This window comes from Rhamphochromis longiceps, linkage group LG1 (assembly GCF_057381845.1).
Source record: "Rhamphochromis longiceps isolate RC_006_pf linkage group LG1, R_longiceps_female_GT1.1, whole genome shotgun sequence".
Taxonomy (NCBI): domain Eukaryota; kingdom Metazoa; phylum Chordata; class Actinopteri; order Cichliformes; family Cichlidae; genus Rhamphochromis; species Rhamphochromis longiceps.
The window spans coordinates 12,443,001-12,460,801 of NC_140557.1; the positions used below are offsets into that span (position 1 = coordinate 12,443,001).

At 42.2% G+C, this 17,801-nt stretch overlaps 2 protein-coding genes across 2 annotated transcripts in view; both read left to right on the forward strand.

Moving 5' to 3' along the window:
- Window positions 1–7,688, forward strand: part of atosa (atos homolog A) — a 36,390-nt gene extending 28,702 nt beyond the window's left edge. Inside the window, exons 5-12 of the mRNA XM_085383828.1 lie at window positions 1–1,777; window positions 2,000–2,125; window positions 2,715–2,803; window positions 4,980–5,076; window positions 5,370–5,528; window positions 5,649–5,717; window positions 6,115–6,314; window positions 6,445–7,688. The exon at window positions 1–1,777 is cut by the window's left edge and continues 105 nt beyond it. Of these exons, the coding sequence (XP_085239954.1) occupies window positions 1–1,777; window positions 2,000–2,125; window positions 2,715–2,803; window positions 4,980–5,076; window positions 5,370–5,528; window positions 5,649–5,717; window positions 6,115–6,314; window positions 6,445–6,598 (2,671 nt within the window). The 3' untranslated portion in view covers window positions 6,599–7,688. The remainder of the gene's footprint in view (window positions 1,778–1,999; window positions 2,126–2,714; window positions 2,804–4,979; window positions 5,077–5,369; window positions 5,529–5,648; window positions 5,718–6,114; window positions 6,315–6,444) is intronic.
- Window positions 7,689–9,758: 2,070 nt separating this feature from the next.
- arpp19a (cAMP-regulated phosphoprotein 19a) lies at window positions 9,759–15,027 on the forward strand. Its single transcript, XM_085385294.1, has 3 exons — window positions 9,759–9,957; window positions 10,652–10,774; window positions 13,580–15,027. Exons 1-3 carry the CDS (start codon window positions 9,901–9,903, stop codon window positions 13,748–13,750), a joined length of 351 nt encoding a protein of 116 aa, XP_085241420.1. The 5' UTR covers window positions 9,759–9,900; the 3' UTR covers window positions 13,751–15,027.
- Window positions 15,028–17,801: the final 2,774 nt, after the last annotated feature.

The following is a 17,801-nucleotide window of genomic DNA, read 5'->3' on the forward strand; positions in this document are numbered from 1 at the left end:
TGTCCAGTCGCTCCCCAGACAGCCCACCTATCCCACCCTAGCCTGCAGCATCCATACCGGCCTTCCTCCGCTTTACAGTAAGACTCCCAGCCTCAACCCAAACCTTAACAGCCATGGTGGCCTGCCCACCCTCAAAAAGAACCAGGACCCCAGTAAGGACAACCTCCTCAACAACTCTAATACGTACAGCAAGAGCTCCAACTCAATGTCCAGCCTTCTCCTCAATGGTTTACCCATTCCCAATCTCCCCATCAACAACATCCCCATTAACAGCCTTCCTCACACATCTGTGCCACATCCATACAGCAAGAAGAGCCAAGAGCCTGGTGAAAATCACTCGTATCAGAACGGAGAGCTCCCACAGGGCAACGCCCCCCAACGTCAGGGCTCCCCACTCTTCCACAGGCCCTCTCACTCCCCCACGCCATCCCGCTCCCACTCCCCCTCCCCACTTCCTACAAGTAAAGCAGGGAAGTGGCTGTACTCAGCTCTCAATGGTTCATCTGAACCCACACAGGTAGAAGACTATGGTTCTTGTACCAGCAACAACAACGAGAGGTCAAAGAGTGCACTCCCTGAGCCTCTGAGAGCTTTTAAGAATTTTTCCATGGCCGAGCCACCCCGCTGCCCCTCCCCGAGGCCTGCTGCACCTGAGACAAACCCACTGATTGGTTCCCTGCTGCAGGAGAGACAGGAAGTTATTGCCCGTATTGCACAGAGGCTCAACTTTTGTGACCCCACAGCACCCCCACTCCCTCCCGGCCTTTTTGCTTCTGACAACCCTCCCAAAGCCATGTGGGGCAGTAACCATGATGATATAACTGCCAGTAAGACCAAAGAGCTTGAGGTACCGCCCTATGAGTCTGTGGGACATGTGTGGCCCACCCCGTTTAACACACCTGTGACTGACACTTCTTTCGGGAAATGGGAAAGCTCCTCCCCTAAACCTGCAGCCTGCAGGAGGCTAAAAATGACTGAGACAAGAGACAGAGAAGAGGAGAGGAACGGGGAGAAGGAGTCAGACAGAGAGAAGGAGAAAGACAGGGAGAGGGATACAGACAGCTCTCTGATTGCCCAAGCAGTTCAAGACATTACTAGGCTCATCCAGGAGAGACTGTCTGTCCCCTCTCTGTCCCCCCGGCACAGCAGAAGCGGCAGCCCTCTGCACCATACTCACACAACAACAGTGACACACACAGTCCGCACATACTCGCACACCACACACATCCCACATGCCCCACACACTGCCACCAACGGCTACACCAACGGCCACATACCTAGCCACGAACCTCACAGAGGCAGCACGCACACCGCTGCCACACACACGCCTGTTTGCACAGACAAGCCCCGAGTTGATCGGGGTTCCGAATGCCATTCTCCCCGGGCCCAAAATGGTGCTCAGTCTACACTTGAAGAACCCTCATTCAGAGGCCAGTCCCATGCACAGGCTGGTCAGCGTTTACGAACTCCTCCAAAGGAAAAGCTCAGAGTCAGGACACCCAGCAGCCATGAATCCCCCCCTGCCTCCCCCCTCATTGAAAACCGCTCCTGGCAAGCCCAGATTTCGAACTGGACTTGCGACTACGCCAGCCCAAACATGAACTGTAACAGAAGCCACGACCACAGCAAGCCTCAAGCTCAATCCCAGATGCAAATGCAGATGCAAAACTGCAAACCTGCCCAGGCCCCGACCCTCCAGGATGAGAACCAGGCACCCTCAGATTCTGGATGCTCCAGCACATCAAGTCTAGATATGACTCCACCTTCTACTGTTCTCGTAAGACAATTCTTTCTCTAATGAGCATTGTCCAGTATGTGTGATACCCTTTTTAGTCATCAATAATGTATCACACCTGTGCTAATCACAGTTTTATATGTAAGACAAAAAAAAGGTAACAGAGTAACATGCTTTATTCTAAGTTCAGCTGGGGTAGGAAGATGATGTAAGTTCACTTGTCCACTTGCAAGCTGTTTTAATGTATTCTCTCTATACTCCCAGCGTACTCAGAGTCCCTCCCCTCTGCGTCCCTGCAACAGCTGGAAGAAACAGAATCGCCACTCATTAGACGCTACAGCAACCAAGGCCTTCCACCCCTGCACTGGCCTGCCTCTGCTCTCCAGCCCTGTAAGTAACACACAAGCACACACACATTCATGTACAGTAGCTTCATGTCTTCTAACTGAAACAGTTCTCAGCTTCAAAATTGAACATCTGCGGAAAAGACACTTGAGTCAGATGCAGGCTTACCGAATGTTTTAGCTATGCTTTAATAGTCACTGTCAGAGTCCATGCAAGTCTTTGTCATAACACCATGCTCACCACCTCTTGTTGAAGCATTACTCACAGTGCTTCACCAATGAATATACTACAGTACTTTAAATGTTGATGATTAGGATAGCTTTTTTTTTGGGGCTGCTGGGCTACTGAGTAGTTTTTCAGCGTTGATGTGCACACGTGGCGATACGTAAGCTAAATGACTCATCAGCATCTCACCAGTCACAAGTTTCATCATCACAGTTTCTTCTGATCACTTTTACACATACTGTAAACACACACACACACACACACACACACACACACACACACACACACACACACACACACTTAAGTCTCACCAGCAGCAAGCTGACACATGCAGGTCATGACACTCTCTCTATAAAAAATATAAATAAATAAAAATATGTGTTGATGGTGTCCTGTGTGTCTGCTACAGGTTCCTCAGAGGAAAAGTCAAACAGGATACTTTGACCTGGACACCTCTGTGGCTGGCTGTAAGGGTTTGCCTTGGGCCTCTGGGAAAAGGTATACATTTTCTCACCTGGGATCTGTGTTACTATAGTTACTAGTTTCCAACTCATTTTGTACAAGAAACTAAGTTTTGGGCGCTTTGACTAGTTACAATGCAGTCTTTTGTCTTACAGTTACCTCCCACATTATCTGATGATTACAGTACCACCTGGATCTAGTTACTCATACTTTTCATCATGATTTTTAAAACCTACATGTTTCGCTCACTTTCCAGGCTCACAGCTTTTATTATATGTAACAAATATCGAGAAAAACTTGAAGATGCAGGTATTTTGTTTATTATACAGCTTATATTGTAAAGTACAGAAAATTCAGATCCTAATCACACCCGAACCCTTGGATACAAAAGCCTCAGATAAACAGTTGCATAAATCAGGCTGTGTGAGAAAAGATGAGACCATAGCAGCTTCACAGAGGGCTAAAGCTGGGTCAGCCCCGTTCTGCTGACTTTTCCTCTCACAGTGCCACCTGCTGAAGCTCTGCTGTACTGTGACTGCATCTAGAAATGCACACACGCAGCTCAAAATGGCAGACAGCACTGAACTGGCTTTATATACACAGAGATTCATGGCTCTGCCTACACACAGCAAATGTGGGTGGAAGCTCAGTGCTGCTTTTTTGTACAGCAGATGTTTGAAGAGTTTGGTATTCGGGGGTGAAAGGTCATTTTAGCTGTTTAAAAGAGCTGTTTTGCTCTGGTTGGTAAAAGGCACTATATGATATTATTTGTTTATATTTCGCCAAAAACATATGGTTGATTGAAAGAGTCATATGTAAAGTTTCTATGTTGTGACCTGTGGGCCTGAACACTTTATTTGCACTTCAAATGAATTAGGATTTCAGAGTAACCAACATTTCAAGTTGCCACTCGTGTTTATACACAGATGGAAGCCGGTTTGAGATCATTTTAGCTCACCTGAGATGCATATCTATTAAGGCACACTAGAAATGTGTGCCATGTAAATACCTTTAGGCATTTACATTAGGGCTGCTCGATTATGGCAAAAATGATAATCACGATTATTTTCACTGAAATTGAGATCACGATTATTTGACGATATTTATTTAACCCTTTAAGACCTACTATAGAACCAAGTCCACCAGAGCTTTTTTTTTTTTTTTTTTTTACATGCTGTAGTGCCATTTGTGGGAGCATTTCAAGTTGCTATACATCAATACAACTGTTATAGCCCATATTTTAATAATATGTATGCATTAAGTCCATAGTAATTACATAAATTGCAAAAAAGTGCAATAAACTACAAAAAAAATTGAAAATCGCTTTTGTTTTGTTTACATATATTTCTACTTGGAGAAATTTAAGAGGTTTATCCCTCGAAACTTTAAATACAATAAAGTTGCAAAAAATAGTTTCCCACCACAGGAAATTTATTTTGAGTGTCTTCATAGTTTTATTTTGGAGATACAGCAATTTTTATATATTGCAGGAAAAACAAAAAACAATCCTATGATGCAAATTTGCAAAGAAAACAGCAGGTGCATCATTTCACTGTGGGAAGTGTTACGAACAGCTGATAGGAACGGCAAAGCGTGTTTCTGGAATATTATGTTTTTGTTCCTGCAAGCGCTTTTTATGCAATTTTTGCAAAGCTATATGTGGAACGAAACCGTGACCGAGGACAAGCTGATGGCATAAGATGTAAGTACAACTCCTCCGGTTTCATATGCAAAACAAATTATTGCGCTAGCTTACACGGTTCAGGTTCTACAGGGATTTAAAAATAGTTACGCAAAACGGAACGTGCTGCTCTGACCGGCTTTAAAGGGTTAACAATGACTTTAAAAAAATAATATAAAATAGTGTGCAACACCACTGAAGTTTTTTTTTTTTAAACTCTCTTTTCAACCAACAGCAGTCAGTCTCCAAATAACTTCTGCTTAGCTTTCCGAGCTTCCCTCGGGTCCTCTTAATCAGCGGTCTCCAACCTTTTTTGCGCCACGGACGGTTTATGCCCGACAATATTTTCACGGACCGGCCTTTAAGGTGTCGCGGATAAATGAGGGAGGGGCTAATAATCGGCTCAGTCATTTTTAATGATCGTTGAAAGCCCAGATCGTAATCGTGATTAAAATTCGATTAATTGAGCAGCCCTAATTTACATAACGCATTTAAAAACGTGTTGATCCAGCATGTGTTTTTTTACTACAGGGTGTGTCTAAAGAGAGAGGGGTACACTGATGAGTCACAGCAGCTGTTCAGTGCTAGTGCTCCACCTGCCAGTCTCAGCCTGCTGGGAAACTTTGAGGTATAGCACACAAACACAGAATCATCTGTTCTCTTCAGCTATCGTTTTTGACATTAGCTCAAGTCCGATTCTCCTTTTTGGATCCCTAAACTGTCACATTCTCAAAGGGATTTAACCTCGAGCAACCACCATACTGCAGGTTGTACTTTTTTTTTTAAAGAAAAATGAAAACATAGCTGTGAAACATGGTCTAACAAGTCCTGATTTTAAAACTTTCAAGTGAAAACCAAAACTGTGTCAACCTGTAGAAAAGTAAGAGTGACATTTTTAAAGCTGAACTTATGTCCCATTAGGAGTGTGTGCTGAACTACCGCCTGGAGCCTTTAGGGACAGTGGAGGGTTTCACAGCAGAGGTCGGCGCCAGCGGATCCTTCTGCCCCAGTCACCTTACCTTACCTGCAGATGTGTCATTCTATAGTGTCTCTGATGACAACGCTCCCTCACCATATATGGTAAAATTTCTTTTTCTATAAAGTAATAATAAAGCCCCCTAAGCCTAGAGATAAAACCATATTAGCTCATGTGTGTTACTTCTGTTTGCCTGTTTTTGATTGCCATGTGTTTTCTGGCAGGGTGTGATAAACCTGGAGTCCCTGGGAAAAAGGGGCTATCGTGTACCTCCATCAGGAACCATTCAAGTGGTGAGGATTTTCTTTCACAGTTGACAGTAGACATGTTTTCAAAATATAGCTACATCACAGCGTGGCTGAGAACAAAGAGCAGATTACAGGAAGTAACAAAAGTGAATGGAGACTCCTTGTGGATGTAGAGGAAACTGCATCATTAAACATACAGGGACCTGTTCAAGGCTGTTTTGTTTCATTTATAGTGCAGAAAGCTCTTATCTCCTTAATACTCGGATTACATTGTTGGGATTGTAGGTATAGAGGAATAGTCATATTATGTATCTTGATCACAGCATGTAAAGTGTAAAAAAATATTTGCTATAGTTAAATGAAAGACAGTGTTAAAACTTATTACAAAGCCTGACTTTAAAATGGTTTTAACCCTGCCATGCTCTCCGGTTAAACCCCTCAGACCTTATTCAACCCTAACAAGACAGTGGTAAAGATGTTTGTTGTGATGTACGACCTACGAGCCATGCCAGCTGGACACCAGACCTTCTTACGCCAGAGGACCTTCTCTGTTCCCGTCCGTCGTGACACAAACAATCAGACCAGCAGGAAACCCCTCGCCCTGGGCCAGGGACGAACCTTGCGCTACCTCATTCACCTGAGGTGAGATGGCTGTTATTTTTGTCTGAACACTCAAAGTGGAGCATATCCAGCAGCACCCATGTTTATACTCCCATTTTCATGCTTTTGGCCTGTCATTTCATGCTTTTCTCCCTCTCCCAACCTCTACCAGGTTCCAGAGCTCTAAGTCTGGGAAGATCTACCTCCATAGGGACATCCGTCTGCTGTTTTCCAGGAAGTCCATGGAGGTGGACAGCGGTGCTGCCTACGAGCTCCAGTCCTTCACAGAGTCCCCTGTTGACCCGCCGTACTCTTCCCGCTGCTGAGGCCTGAAGCCCTCCCTCCTCCACCCGGCAGGCCACTACTGAAACATTAGTCACAACTTGATGCCAGCGACAGACTCAGACCGTTAGTCCATTTGAAAAGAGACGAGGTTTAAGGACCAGAGTCAAAAGCCTCTCATGGTCTGTCTCCACAAACTTATGTTTCATCCCCTGTCATCCAAAACTGGCAAAGGGGGCAGCAAGCTGAGATCCTAGGAGACTCATCAGAAATAAAAGCTTGTTCTCTGTTAAGCTTACAGCTTTGGAGCAGAGTGGCTGAGTCAAAAGTTTCGGTTTTAGGATGTATTTCTAATGTTGTACTCCTGGTCAATATGTGTTTAACAGATTTCATGGGTAACATGCTTACCTTCTATTGTGTGTATCCCCTCCAGCGTCTTGCAGGAGAGTAGACACACATAAAGTTAGACAAAAAATTTATTTGAAAAGAGTCGAGGCGTTAAATCGAAATGTTAATTGGACCTATTGAGTGTGAAATAAGAAATAATTTGTTTCTAATTGAATGTGATGGCCTTTTAATAATAAACGATTCCGATTTTAAATTTTTCAAGATTAGATTGACCCAGCTGAACGTGTACTCAGTTTTCTCTCTGTGATTCCTGAGCTCGGAGCAGAGGTTGTGCATATAGATGAAGAACCCTATGGCAAACGATGCAACATATACCATGGACCACTGAAAGAAAAAAAAAACAGCAACAACAAAAAAAAAACAGTCGAACGAGCAATCAAGATAGACTTACGTGAAAGCATCACAGCAGAACATCAGAAGTGCACTGTGGATTTTTTTTTCTCAATGTAACTGGAAATGAAACAGAAAATAGAAATATTCTAATACTTTTGTACTGTTACAAAACCACTTTATTGGAAGTGTTGCAATAGAAAGAATAACCTTAGTTTAGTGTTTACACATTCACTTTCAGTTTACTTACCATCGGTTTATTTAATATTTAAATGTTTCAGTTATTACTTGTGACGTCTGCCATGCTAAGATGATGTAGTGCAAACTGTATATCATAGTATGTATTTTTGACATTAATATTCAAATCTGAAAAAATATATCTATATATCTTCTAAAGCAATTTGGAATCTGCTGTGTCTCTTTGTGGTTTTAATTCTCACACTATGCTTCCTGTTCTGCCTTTTGATGTGTCTTGATGCTCACCTCCGTCTTTATGTGCAAACAGTAACTGGTTTTCTGCTAAATGCAAGATAAAAGGTGCATAAGAGAACGTGGGAATGGCAAGAATGATGTGTGGGGTGTGATAGCTGATTTTCAGCTGTCACACCCCCACACATTTTTTTTTTTTTTTTAAACATTGGCCAGTAGTCACTGACTCATCCTGGTGCAAAACAACACTATAAATACATGTGTTGAGATCTGCTACTGACAGCCCTTGTTTTTAGTACATTGTTGATGTTTTTCAAACACAGACAGCATAGCGCACTCTTTGGGATGAGTCACAAGCATTCCTTGTATATTAGGCTGTAATCAGTAAAAGTATATGCACATGAACCATTTTAATCACAATGAGAGTAAAAACGGTATATCTGAGGTGTAAGTGAAAGTTTAAACACAAGTTAAATTGCTTTATGTAATTACAGAAATTTGTTTCGTTTTGTTTTTCTCCGGTTCAAAACAGTGAGTCTTTGTTACCATACACCCCAAATGCATTTCAGATATTTCAGTTATTTTTTTTTTATCAGTCTCTCAATTTGTAAAACTGAGAATAGGCTAAACTTAACCAAATTTATAAAATAAATAACTGCGATGTTTTTGAAAATCGTACATTTCTGATGAAAACTAACTTTTTCTTTTCTGAAAAAGTTAAATTTTAGAGAATCCTGATCAACTTTTATACTGTTTCCAGGGCTTTTATTTTGAAAATCAAACCAACTGAATAGTTTCCTATATTGGAGGACTTTATTTAGAAAATTACATAATTTTTCATATTTTTTATTAAGAAACTGGGGGCTTGTATTGTATCTGACACACACCTGTTGGGCACTGTCAGGGTCTAGGCCTGTGGTCTGTTGTCCTTCAGTGTGTGTCTGAGAAAGAGGAAAGGAAATTGTGAATGGCATCTGTGAAAACTTGATGTTAAGAGCAATGTTGCCTATAAGCTGCGTGCGTGCAGCTTATAGGGACATATATAGATATCTATATATCTATCTATAGATAGATATAGAGCCAAATAATAAATGGATTGCACCAAATTCTTTTAATTAACTTGTTGAAAGAATGACTTGACATGACTTCCAGCTTACATAACCACCGGATCCACCATGCAAGGTATTTCCAGGTATTTTGCCTTTAAAATGATAGATTTCTGGAATCTGAGGTATCATAACAAAGATTAAATGACTGGTCGTTTACAGCTTGAAGGATCCTCTTTGTTGTCAATACAATGATTGGAGATGACTAGAAAAGTTTTACTTTTGATACAATAAGATCCTTTTGAAGGGGTAGTGTGAATATCATTGATTTTAAGTAAAAGGGTTTAAGAAGTAATGCAAGTACACTTGTTCAAGTAGACTAGTTTAAACTTGTTTCTTGGCACACTGTGGGGGCCCTTAGCATGATCTGAGCTAAATCCCACATCCAACGTGTTGATTGCTGCTGATCGTGTCATCCCTTTATGGCCAGTGTACTCATATTCTAATGGCGGCTTCCAGCAGCATAACGCATCATGTCACAAAAGCTCAAATCATTTCAAACTGGTTCATTAAACATGTCAATACATTTCTAAAAAATGACAAATGGGTTCTGAAACATTATTCGTTTACGCTGCACGTGCTCATATTTGGCTCTTTTTTTCTTCTTTTTTTTAAATCAGAAGGAAAAACAAATTACTCTGGGGGTGGGTATAAAAAGAAAACACTTTATTTTGTATAGCTGTATTCCTCTTGGTTTTGTGCAATGAGATGTAGTGAGGAAACGGAAAATAAATCGGCCAGCATTAAGCGGTGCCGAGCTCTCCATCCTCCAGATCTGCGGATTATTTTCTGAGATCTGGATTTGTGACACAGCACATGGACCCAGCAGCTGATCTTTGTGTCATTATGCAACCTAAATCTGAACTCCGTACCCGGTGCGTGTGCATGGCGGGAGCGCGCGTGGTGTCTCCGCATGTGACGTAGTATTGTGTGCGGGAGTGAGCGCTCGGCAGCTCTCGGTTGGGTTCGGTGAGTCAGAGTCGAATCGGGCGAGCAACACGCGAGCGGGGGATTTGTGGAACACTTGTTCGGCTGGTGAGCGGTCTCCTGACAAAAATCACAACTGTTTAAACATGTCGGGGGATAACGAAGAGACTCAGACAGCTGAGGAGACGCCGGTGGAAGAGAAGGTAAACGCGGGCTTTTCCTCACGAGCCCCGGGGACGGTTGCTTCGTGGTAACCTAACACTGTAGCTTAGCTTCTCCTCTTCCTCTATTTCGTTGTTGACATATAAATCACAACTAGCTACCGAGACCCAGGTAGATTAATATTGTTCGTCGGGTATCCTAACGATCTTCTATTACGTAGTAATTCGCGCTTTGTCTTTCAGCTGGAAGTGTTTTGACGCTAGCTGACGTGACATTCAAAGCGTCTATTAGCTTAGCTGCTAAAAAAAATTAGCTTAGCTCATTCAGCACAGTGACAGTTCTCTTTAAACTAGAAGTGCTAAATCAGGGCCTGTCTAATTAACTGTCTTGCCAGCCTGGCTATTGATAGCGTGATTTTTATTTTATTTTTTTAAAACAGAAACGAGTATCCCAACCGGTGGTCCAACCTACACATTACTAGCTAGTAGGATATGCTAATGCTTCTGTCTAGCTTGTTTAGCGGGAGCGGTGAATTTAAACGCTTTTCCATGGAGGACCACCCTTTGCCACCAACGTATTCAGTAAAGTTGTTCAATAAGCAGCCTTCAAACGTCATTAGATAGGTTTTATTCATAGTTTTACGGGCTTAAACGTCTGTGTAAGTGTGGTGCTGTCTGGAGCTACCAGCTGACCGAGAGCTGATTAATCTAATCTTATGCTTCTGTTTGTTTACAGGAGGTTCAGGAAAAGACGATCAGCCCCGAGAAGGCAGAAGAGGCTAAACTGAAAGCAAGATATCCAAATTTGGGAAATAAACCCGGAGGGTCGGATTTACTTCGGAAACGCCTTCAGAAAGGGGTGAGTAATCTCATGTGTTTGTCTTCAAAACATAAAGGGTTCACTTTAGGATTGTCCTTGAAGCTTTTGCTATTTTATATAGGTGCGCTACACGGTCCTGACTAGCAAGTTATTGGTGTTGGACATAGTTAATAGAGAAATATGTCCAGCCCAGTTTATCAGGAAATTAAACTGAGAAACTGACACATATTGGGGGGTTTCTGTTTTATTTTTCTTTGGTTTTTTTAACTTATAAAATGAGTATATTTCCAGAATTGTCTTCCATAGAAAACAGTTCAGTCTCGGTAAAATCAACTTTGATTGTGGATGCAATTTAAGGATTTTCTGCTTCTGTCATGTTGTAAAATCTGGGACAGCAGAGAATCGAAAATAGGTTTAGGTTTAAATAACTTGCGATTGGCACCGTAATAATTACTTGACTTTTTAAAAGTAATCACCTGTCAGTAGTAGAAGACCATCTAATATCTGCTGAAGGGCTTAATAATATATCACAGCATGATTTAACCTGTGTGGTCAGCTTCCAGGAAATTTTCCATTCTCTTTTAGAACATGTTAGTAATCATGTTTGTTGTGATAATAATACACTAACCAAGATTAATTTTCTTTGAATAAATAAATATTTTTCTTGTACTTCTCACAAGAAATTACCTGCTGCAGTAATTTCTTTTTGAAAAACTGATGTTCCCTAAAATTATTATTCGCAAGTGATGCTAGTTTCAGTCATTGTGCAGAAGTACTGTTTATAAGGGTGGGGAAACCTGCAGTCAGCTGAAACTGAAGAAGTCACTTGGATGAGTGATGAAACTTTTCTCCCACTGAAAGCGCTATGTCCAGATGAACAGAATCAACTTTTTGGGATTTCCTTACCTGGGTGACACTAGTTTTTTCTTTTTCTAGTTTTTGCATTTAATTTGCTGATCAAGATTGTTACTGAGTGTATGTGTTCTAATGTTATACTGTGTGTATTTCTCATAGTGGATGTTTTTCTTTCAGTGTTTGCATGGTCCTCTCTGAGGAAAGTTTGTCTTGGCAATTTGGCATTTATATTTCCTGTGTGATACCCTGAGAGACCACAGAAAGCCTCCACCAGTTGTCAATAAGAAAAAAGAAAGACCTGGTTAAAATTCCTTAATAAAATCTCAGGAGTGTACCTTTTTGATCTACAGGGTGGGCCATTTATATAGATACACCGTAATAAAATGGGAATGGTTGGTGATATTAAAGTCCTGTTTGTGGCACATTAGTATATGTGAGGGGGCAAACTCCTCAAGATGGGTGGTGACCATGGTGGCCATTTAGAAGTCGGCCATCTTGGATACAACTTTTGTCTTTTCAATAGGAAGAGGGCCATGTGACACATCAAACTTACTGGTAATGTCACAAGAATAACAATGGTGTGCTTGGTTTCAATGTAACTTTATTCTTTCATGAGTTATTTACAAGTTTCTGACCACTTATAAAATGTGTTCAATTTGCTGCCCATTGTGTTGGATTGTCAATGCAACCCTCTTCTCCCACTCTTCACACACTGATAGCAACACCGCAGGAGAAATGCCAGCACAGGCATCCAATATCCATAGTTTCAGGTGCTGCACATCTCGTATCTTCACACCATAGACAATTGCCTACAGATGACCCCAAAGATAAAAGTCTAAGGGGGTCAGATTGGGAGACCTTGGGGGCCATTCAACTGGCCCACGACGACCAATCCACTTTCCAGGAAACTGTTCATCTAGGAATGCCTGGCACCCATAATGTGGTGGTGCACCATCTTACTGGAAAAACTCAGGGAACGTGCCAGCTTCAGTGCATAAAGAGGGAAACACATCATCATGTAGCAATTTCAAATATCCAGTGGCCTTGAGGTTTCCATTGATGAAGAATGGACCCACTATCATTGTACCCCATATACTGAGACTTTTCAAAATAAACAATCACGTGAAAGAGCAGATTATTTACAGATGAGAAGTAAAAAAAGAGCCGCCAGGTGCTAAAAAATAAACCTTAGACTCAAACTCATTGAGATGCTGCAGTAGCTGGAGTTGTTAAGGGTGCCATTTGTGAGTAGCTAATATCCGCCGAAGAGATGTTCGACTAATGCCACTCTCCAGCGACATGCGGCGAGTGCTACGCTGTGGGCTCTTGCTGAATGAAGCTAGGACAGCCACTGATGTTTCTTCATTAGTGACAGTTTTCTTGCGACCACATTTTGGCAAATCCAACACTGAACCAGTTTCACGAAACTTAGCAAGCAGTTTGCTAACTGTAGCATGTGAGATTGGTGGTCTCGCAGGGTGTCTTGCATTGAAATCTGCTGCAATGACCCGGTTACTGCGTTCACCAGATATCGACACAATTTCAATCCGCTCCTCACGTGTTAACCTCTTCGACATGTCAATGGCTGTGAACAAAGAGAAACTTGTAAATAACTCATGAAAGAATAAAGTTACGTTGAAACCAAGCACACCATTGTTTTTCTTGTGACATTACCAGTAAGTTTGATGTGTCACATGGCCCTCTTCCTATTGAAAAAACAAAAGTTGTATCTAAGATGGCCGACTTTTAAATGGCCACCATGGTCACCACCCATCTTGAGGAGTTTGCCCCCTCACATATACTAATGTGCCACAAACAGGACTTTAATATCACCAACCATTCCCATTTTATTACGGTGTAAATGGCCCACCCTGTAGATCGCAGTTTGTGGGATTTACTCTGACATTTAAAAAATTAGACATTTTTAAATTGGTGTCTATTTTCATTGGTGCCACTTTTGTTTAATTTGAATCTTCTGTTTTTCTGCAGCAAAAGTACTTTGACTCTGGTGACTACAACATGGCAAAAGCAAAGATAAAGAACAAACAGCTGCCAACAGCTGCACCAGAGAAGACCGAGATCACAGGGGACCACATCCCCACCCCCCAGGACCTGCCCCAGAGGAAACCCTCTCTTGTGGCCAGTAAACTGGCAGGCTGATGTACACGCAGCCTCAGATGGCCCCCTCAGCACCTCCCAGCCCCTAATCCTCTCCACTTAAGTCTCAGAGATTTAATATTACCTCTCCTATGTCTCACTTTATCACTCCACCCTCTCCACACTGGCCTGGGCCCCACCCAACTGGATTCCACACCTCCAGGTCAACCATGTCAAATCCTCTTTTTTGTTTCAACCCACCCTTTGGCTTTTTCTCTACTGCCACCACATCCTTTCCTCTGTTATTGTCCTCCTACATTTCCTTCATGTCTTGTCTTTACCTCCATGTTTGTCCATGTACACTGAAGAAACGGTCTGTGATGCCTCTGAACAATGGATGGACAGCAGATATGACTGTTTACGAGCTGAAGTGAGGGGCGAGCAGCAGAAGCTTGCATCTTGTGAGGTTTGGGCGCGGGGGGGATTTAGTGTGGTGTTCAGTCTGGAGATTATGATTGTGTGTGTGTGTGTGTGTATGTATCTGATATATATTTGTCTGGCACAGGGGCAGAATGTTTTACATCAGATTTGTATTATTCACTGTATGACCTTACTCTAAATTATGCTGTCAATATGCTTGAATGATTGAATATAGTAATTCAGAGGCCAAGTTCCGTTTTATTAACACTATGATTGTGTCTGCATTAAAGGACCTTGCAGTAAAGGCTGGGGTGTCACTTTGAACTGCATGTGTGATGCTGGGCTCCCGAAGGTGAAGCTTCACATACTGCATTTTTATTCATCAAGGTGCACTGAGCAGATGTTTAAAAGAGATGCTAAAAAGCTTGGGTGCGGCTCAAATGCTGGTAGCAGGTAGTTCCTTCAAGAAGTGTCAGAAATAGATCCTCTTCTTAAAAGAGCAAAATGCAGTGTTTTTAAGTTTACACTGTGTGCTGCTCCATTTTATATGCCGACACAGTCCTCTCCTAAGGATGGAGTCATCATGAATGAATCAGGTTTTAAAGGGTTAGAGGGGATACAGGACCTGAAGGGTAAAATCCTTCAGAGGGACCAGTCTTTATGCTGTATACATTGGTGGACAAAAACAAGGAACAAATAGTGTAAGTTTTGGGGAAATAATCTTGTGTAATCATGACTTAAAGTAGTTTTATCTTTAGCCCTGCATAGTGCTTTTCCAGAAGTTTTTACTGGCCAGATGCAATTTACTTGTGGTGTGATAAATCAAAGCTAGGACATCTGTCCAAGTTGTGCATGTACATGGCTGCCCTGCTGTCACATTGTGCCATTTTGTTTTGTAAATAAAGTAGTTTTGCACAATACTTTTGTGTAATCTTTAAAGACCTACGATGTATTTAAGGTGCTTTCAGATTGCTAATGTTTACATGGTAAATCTAATGTTTACATAGTAAGATTTAAAATAGTTTATTTTCTAGAAGTTAGAATATTTCTGTGTTCCAGGAGCCATAATTTAAGTACAGCTTTAAATAAGAATAAATATTCAAGCATCCATTTTCTTCTGCTTACCTTGGAATATGGTCACACAAGCAGAGGAGCCTAAATGTTTAGGCACGCCAGATTTGTCCAACTCGCCACTAGGTGGTGATAAGTTGACAGCTCAGTTCCTCTCTTCACCCAAGTGTCCAGAAGATATACTTGCAGATCTGATGATACTGTTACAAAATCCACCCTCGACATGCAACCAGGGTGTCCTGGTGTCATGTGCACTTAGGGGCACCCTTCTGTTCGAACATGGTGTTCGAACAGAACATTAGGCAGACCGTTCCTCCCAGTCACGCCCCACCAGGTCTCAGTGTCGTTTCCCCTGTAAGCATTCAAGTCCACCAGTAGGATGACAAAGTCACTAAATGGAGGACACTCAAGAGCCACACCCCGTCACTCCCAGAAGGCTGTGTTCTCTAAAATATCATTCGGTCCATAGGCACAAACCCAGTCACTGGCACAGGTAAGCAACCCCCTCATCCATGGGCGAAACCCCCCAGGGTGCATACAGCAAGCAATAGGGATACAAGGATACCCACCCTTGCCCACCGCCTCTCATTAAGGGCAATTCCAGGTGGCCTACATGGGTTAAGGCCTAAGTGCTCTCCCTTAAGCTCCCTCCCATTCCTGACTCCAGGGTGAGGCCTAGGTAGCCCTATCCCAGTCAGGGTAAGCTGGTCCCTTGTTCTCTTTTCCATTTCCTCACTCAGGACTAATTTGCCTTGGGAGACCTAACCAGGGCCAAAAACTCCAAACAAAATGGAGCCTGGGCTGTCATTAAAATACAACAGAATGAATACATCAATGGGGTGAAGAATACAAGAACAGCTTGGTAGAACAAAAAGGAGCTAAATACTTAAAACTAATTACAATACAATGTCATGTGAAGATGAATATGAATTATACACTGGTTCAACTCTTCGGTAAGACAAATATTTAATCAATCACATGGCAGAAACTCATTGCATTTGGGTATTAAGACATGGTAAAGACAGCCTGCTGGATTTCAAACATCGGAATGAGGGGGGAAAAGGTGATTTAATGGACTTATGACAGTTAGATGGTCTCATCTGACTATTTCAGAAAATGCGGATGTACTGAGATTTTTCCATACAACCATCTCTAGAGTTAACCGAGAATTGTCTGAAAAAAATAAAGAAAATATTCAGTGAACAGCAGTTCTCTGGGTGAAAGTGGCTTGTTGATGCCAGTGATCAGAGGAGAATGGCCAGACTGCTTGGAACTAATAGGAAAGTAACAGAAGCTAAAATAATCACTCATTACAACCAAGGTACGCAGAAGAGCATCTCTGGACACAACATGTCGAATCTTTGAAGCAGATTAGCTACAGCAGCAAAAAAAGTACACCAGGTGCCACTCATGGGTGGTTTTAAACAACACAGCCTACCTGAGTATTGTTGCTGACCATGTCAGTGGATACACACAGTGTACAGCAGGATAACACACATTGTCGCAAAGATCAAATCATCTCAAGCCAGTTTCTTGAGCCTTCAGTTTGTGCCAACTCTGGGGACAAATGTGTAAAATATTATAACAGCCAAGAGAGCATTTGTGGTTTTCATGCATTTATGATGATGATAAGGAGGAAGGAAGCACACACATGCATGCATAAGTGTTAATATTAGTATATTATTAATATTAACACAGTTTTCAATGTGAATTTTAAATATTAGATTCTGATCTAACAGATGTCTAAACTCATCTGTTGTTAAATTTCAGCCCCACTTTTCATATTTGTTGTCATTCCAGTTGTGCCCTGGCAGAATTTGTGATTTTTGGCCATTTTTCAGAGAATATGAATGACAATACAAAAACGTTTCTTTTACTCGTGGTCAGTCGTTGTGTTTGCCCTTTTCAAATCAGAATGACACTGATCAGAAATTTACATACCCTACCAAAAGTTTACATACCCTAGTTCCAGCACCGGATCCCCGCAGAGCTGCATTCCCAGCCCCCTACTGTACACCCTGTACACCTATAACTGCACACCAACCCAACCTAGCAGTGGCTGCACTTCCTCGATGCCCTAAGGAAGAATAAACTGGACCGGATAAACTGGACCTGCTGCTGACCTTCTAGCGCTCCTCAGTGGACAGCGGGCTCTCCGATTGGCTGGGTGTTTGGTACAGGGGCCACTACTAAGAACAGGAAGGCTGTGCAGCGGGTACCCCTCTGAGACCATCACCACATACTCTTATCTCAGAAAAACCAGGGCCATCACAGGTGACCCCTTGTACCCCTCTCACCACCTGTTTGGCCCACTGGCCTCTGGTCAATCAGGTCCCACACCTCCAGACTTACAAATAGCTTCTTCACACGCAGACTCAGACCAAGTCTTTTCTTTGCATTACTTCTAAGCACTTTGCAACCATTTTGTTCTCTGATTTTTTATGCACGCACGCACGCACACACACACACACACACACACACACACATACACACAGGTGAGGAGGGTTACCTTTAGTAGTCATTTAAACCTCTTTGTGTCAACTTGTGTGTGTGTGTTATCATGCCAAAACTTCGAGGGTATGTAAACTTTTGATCAGTGTCATTTGGGTAGTTTGTGTCGTTA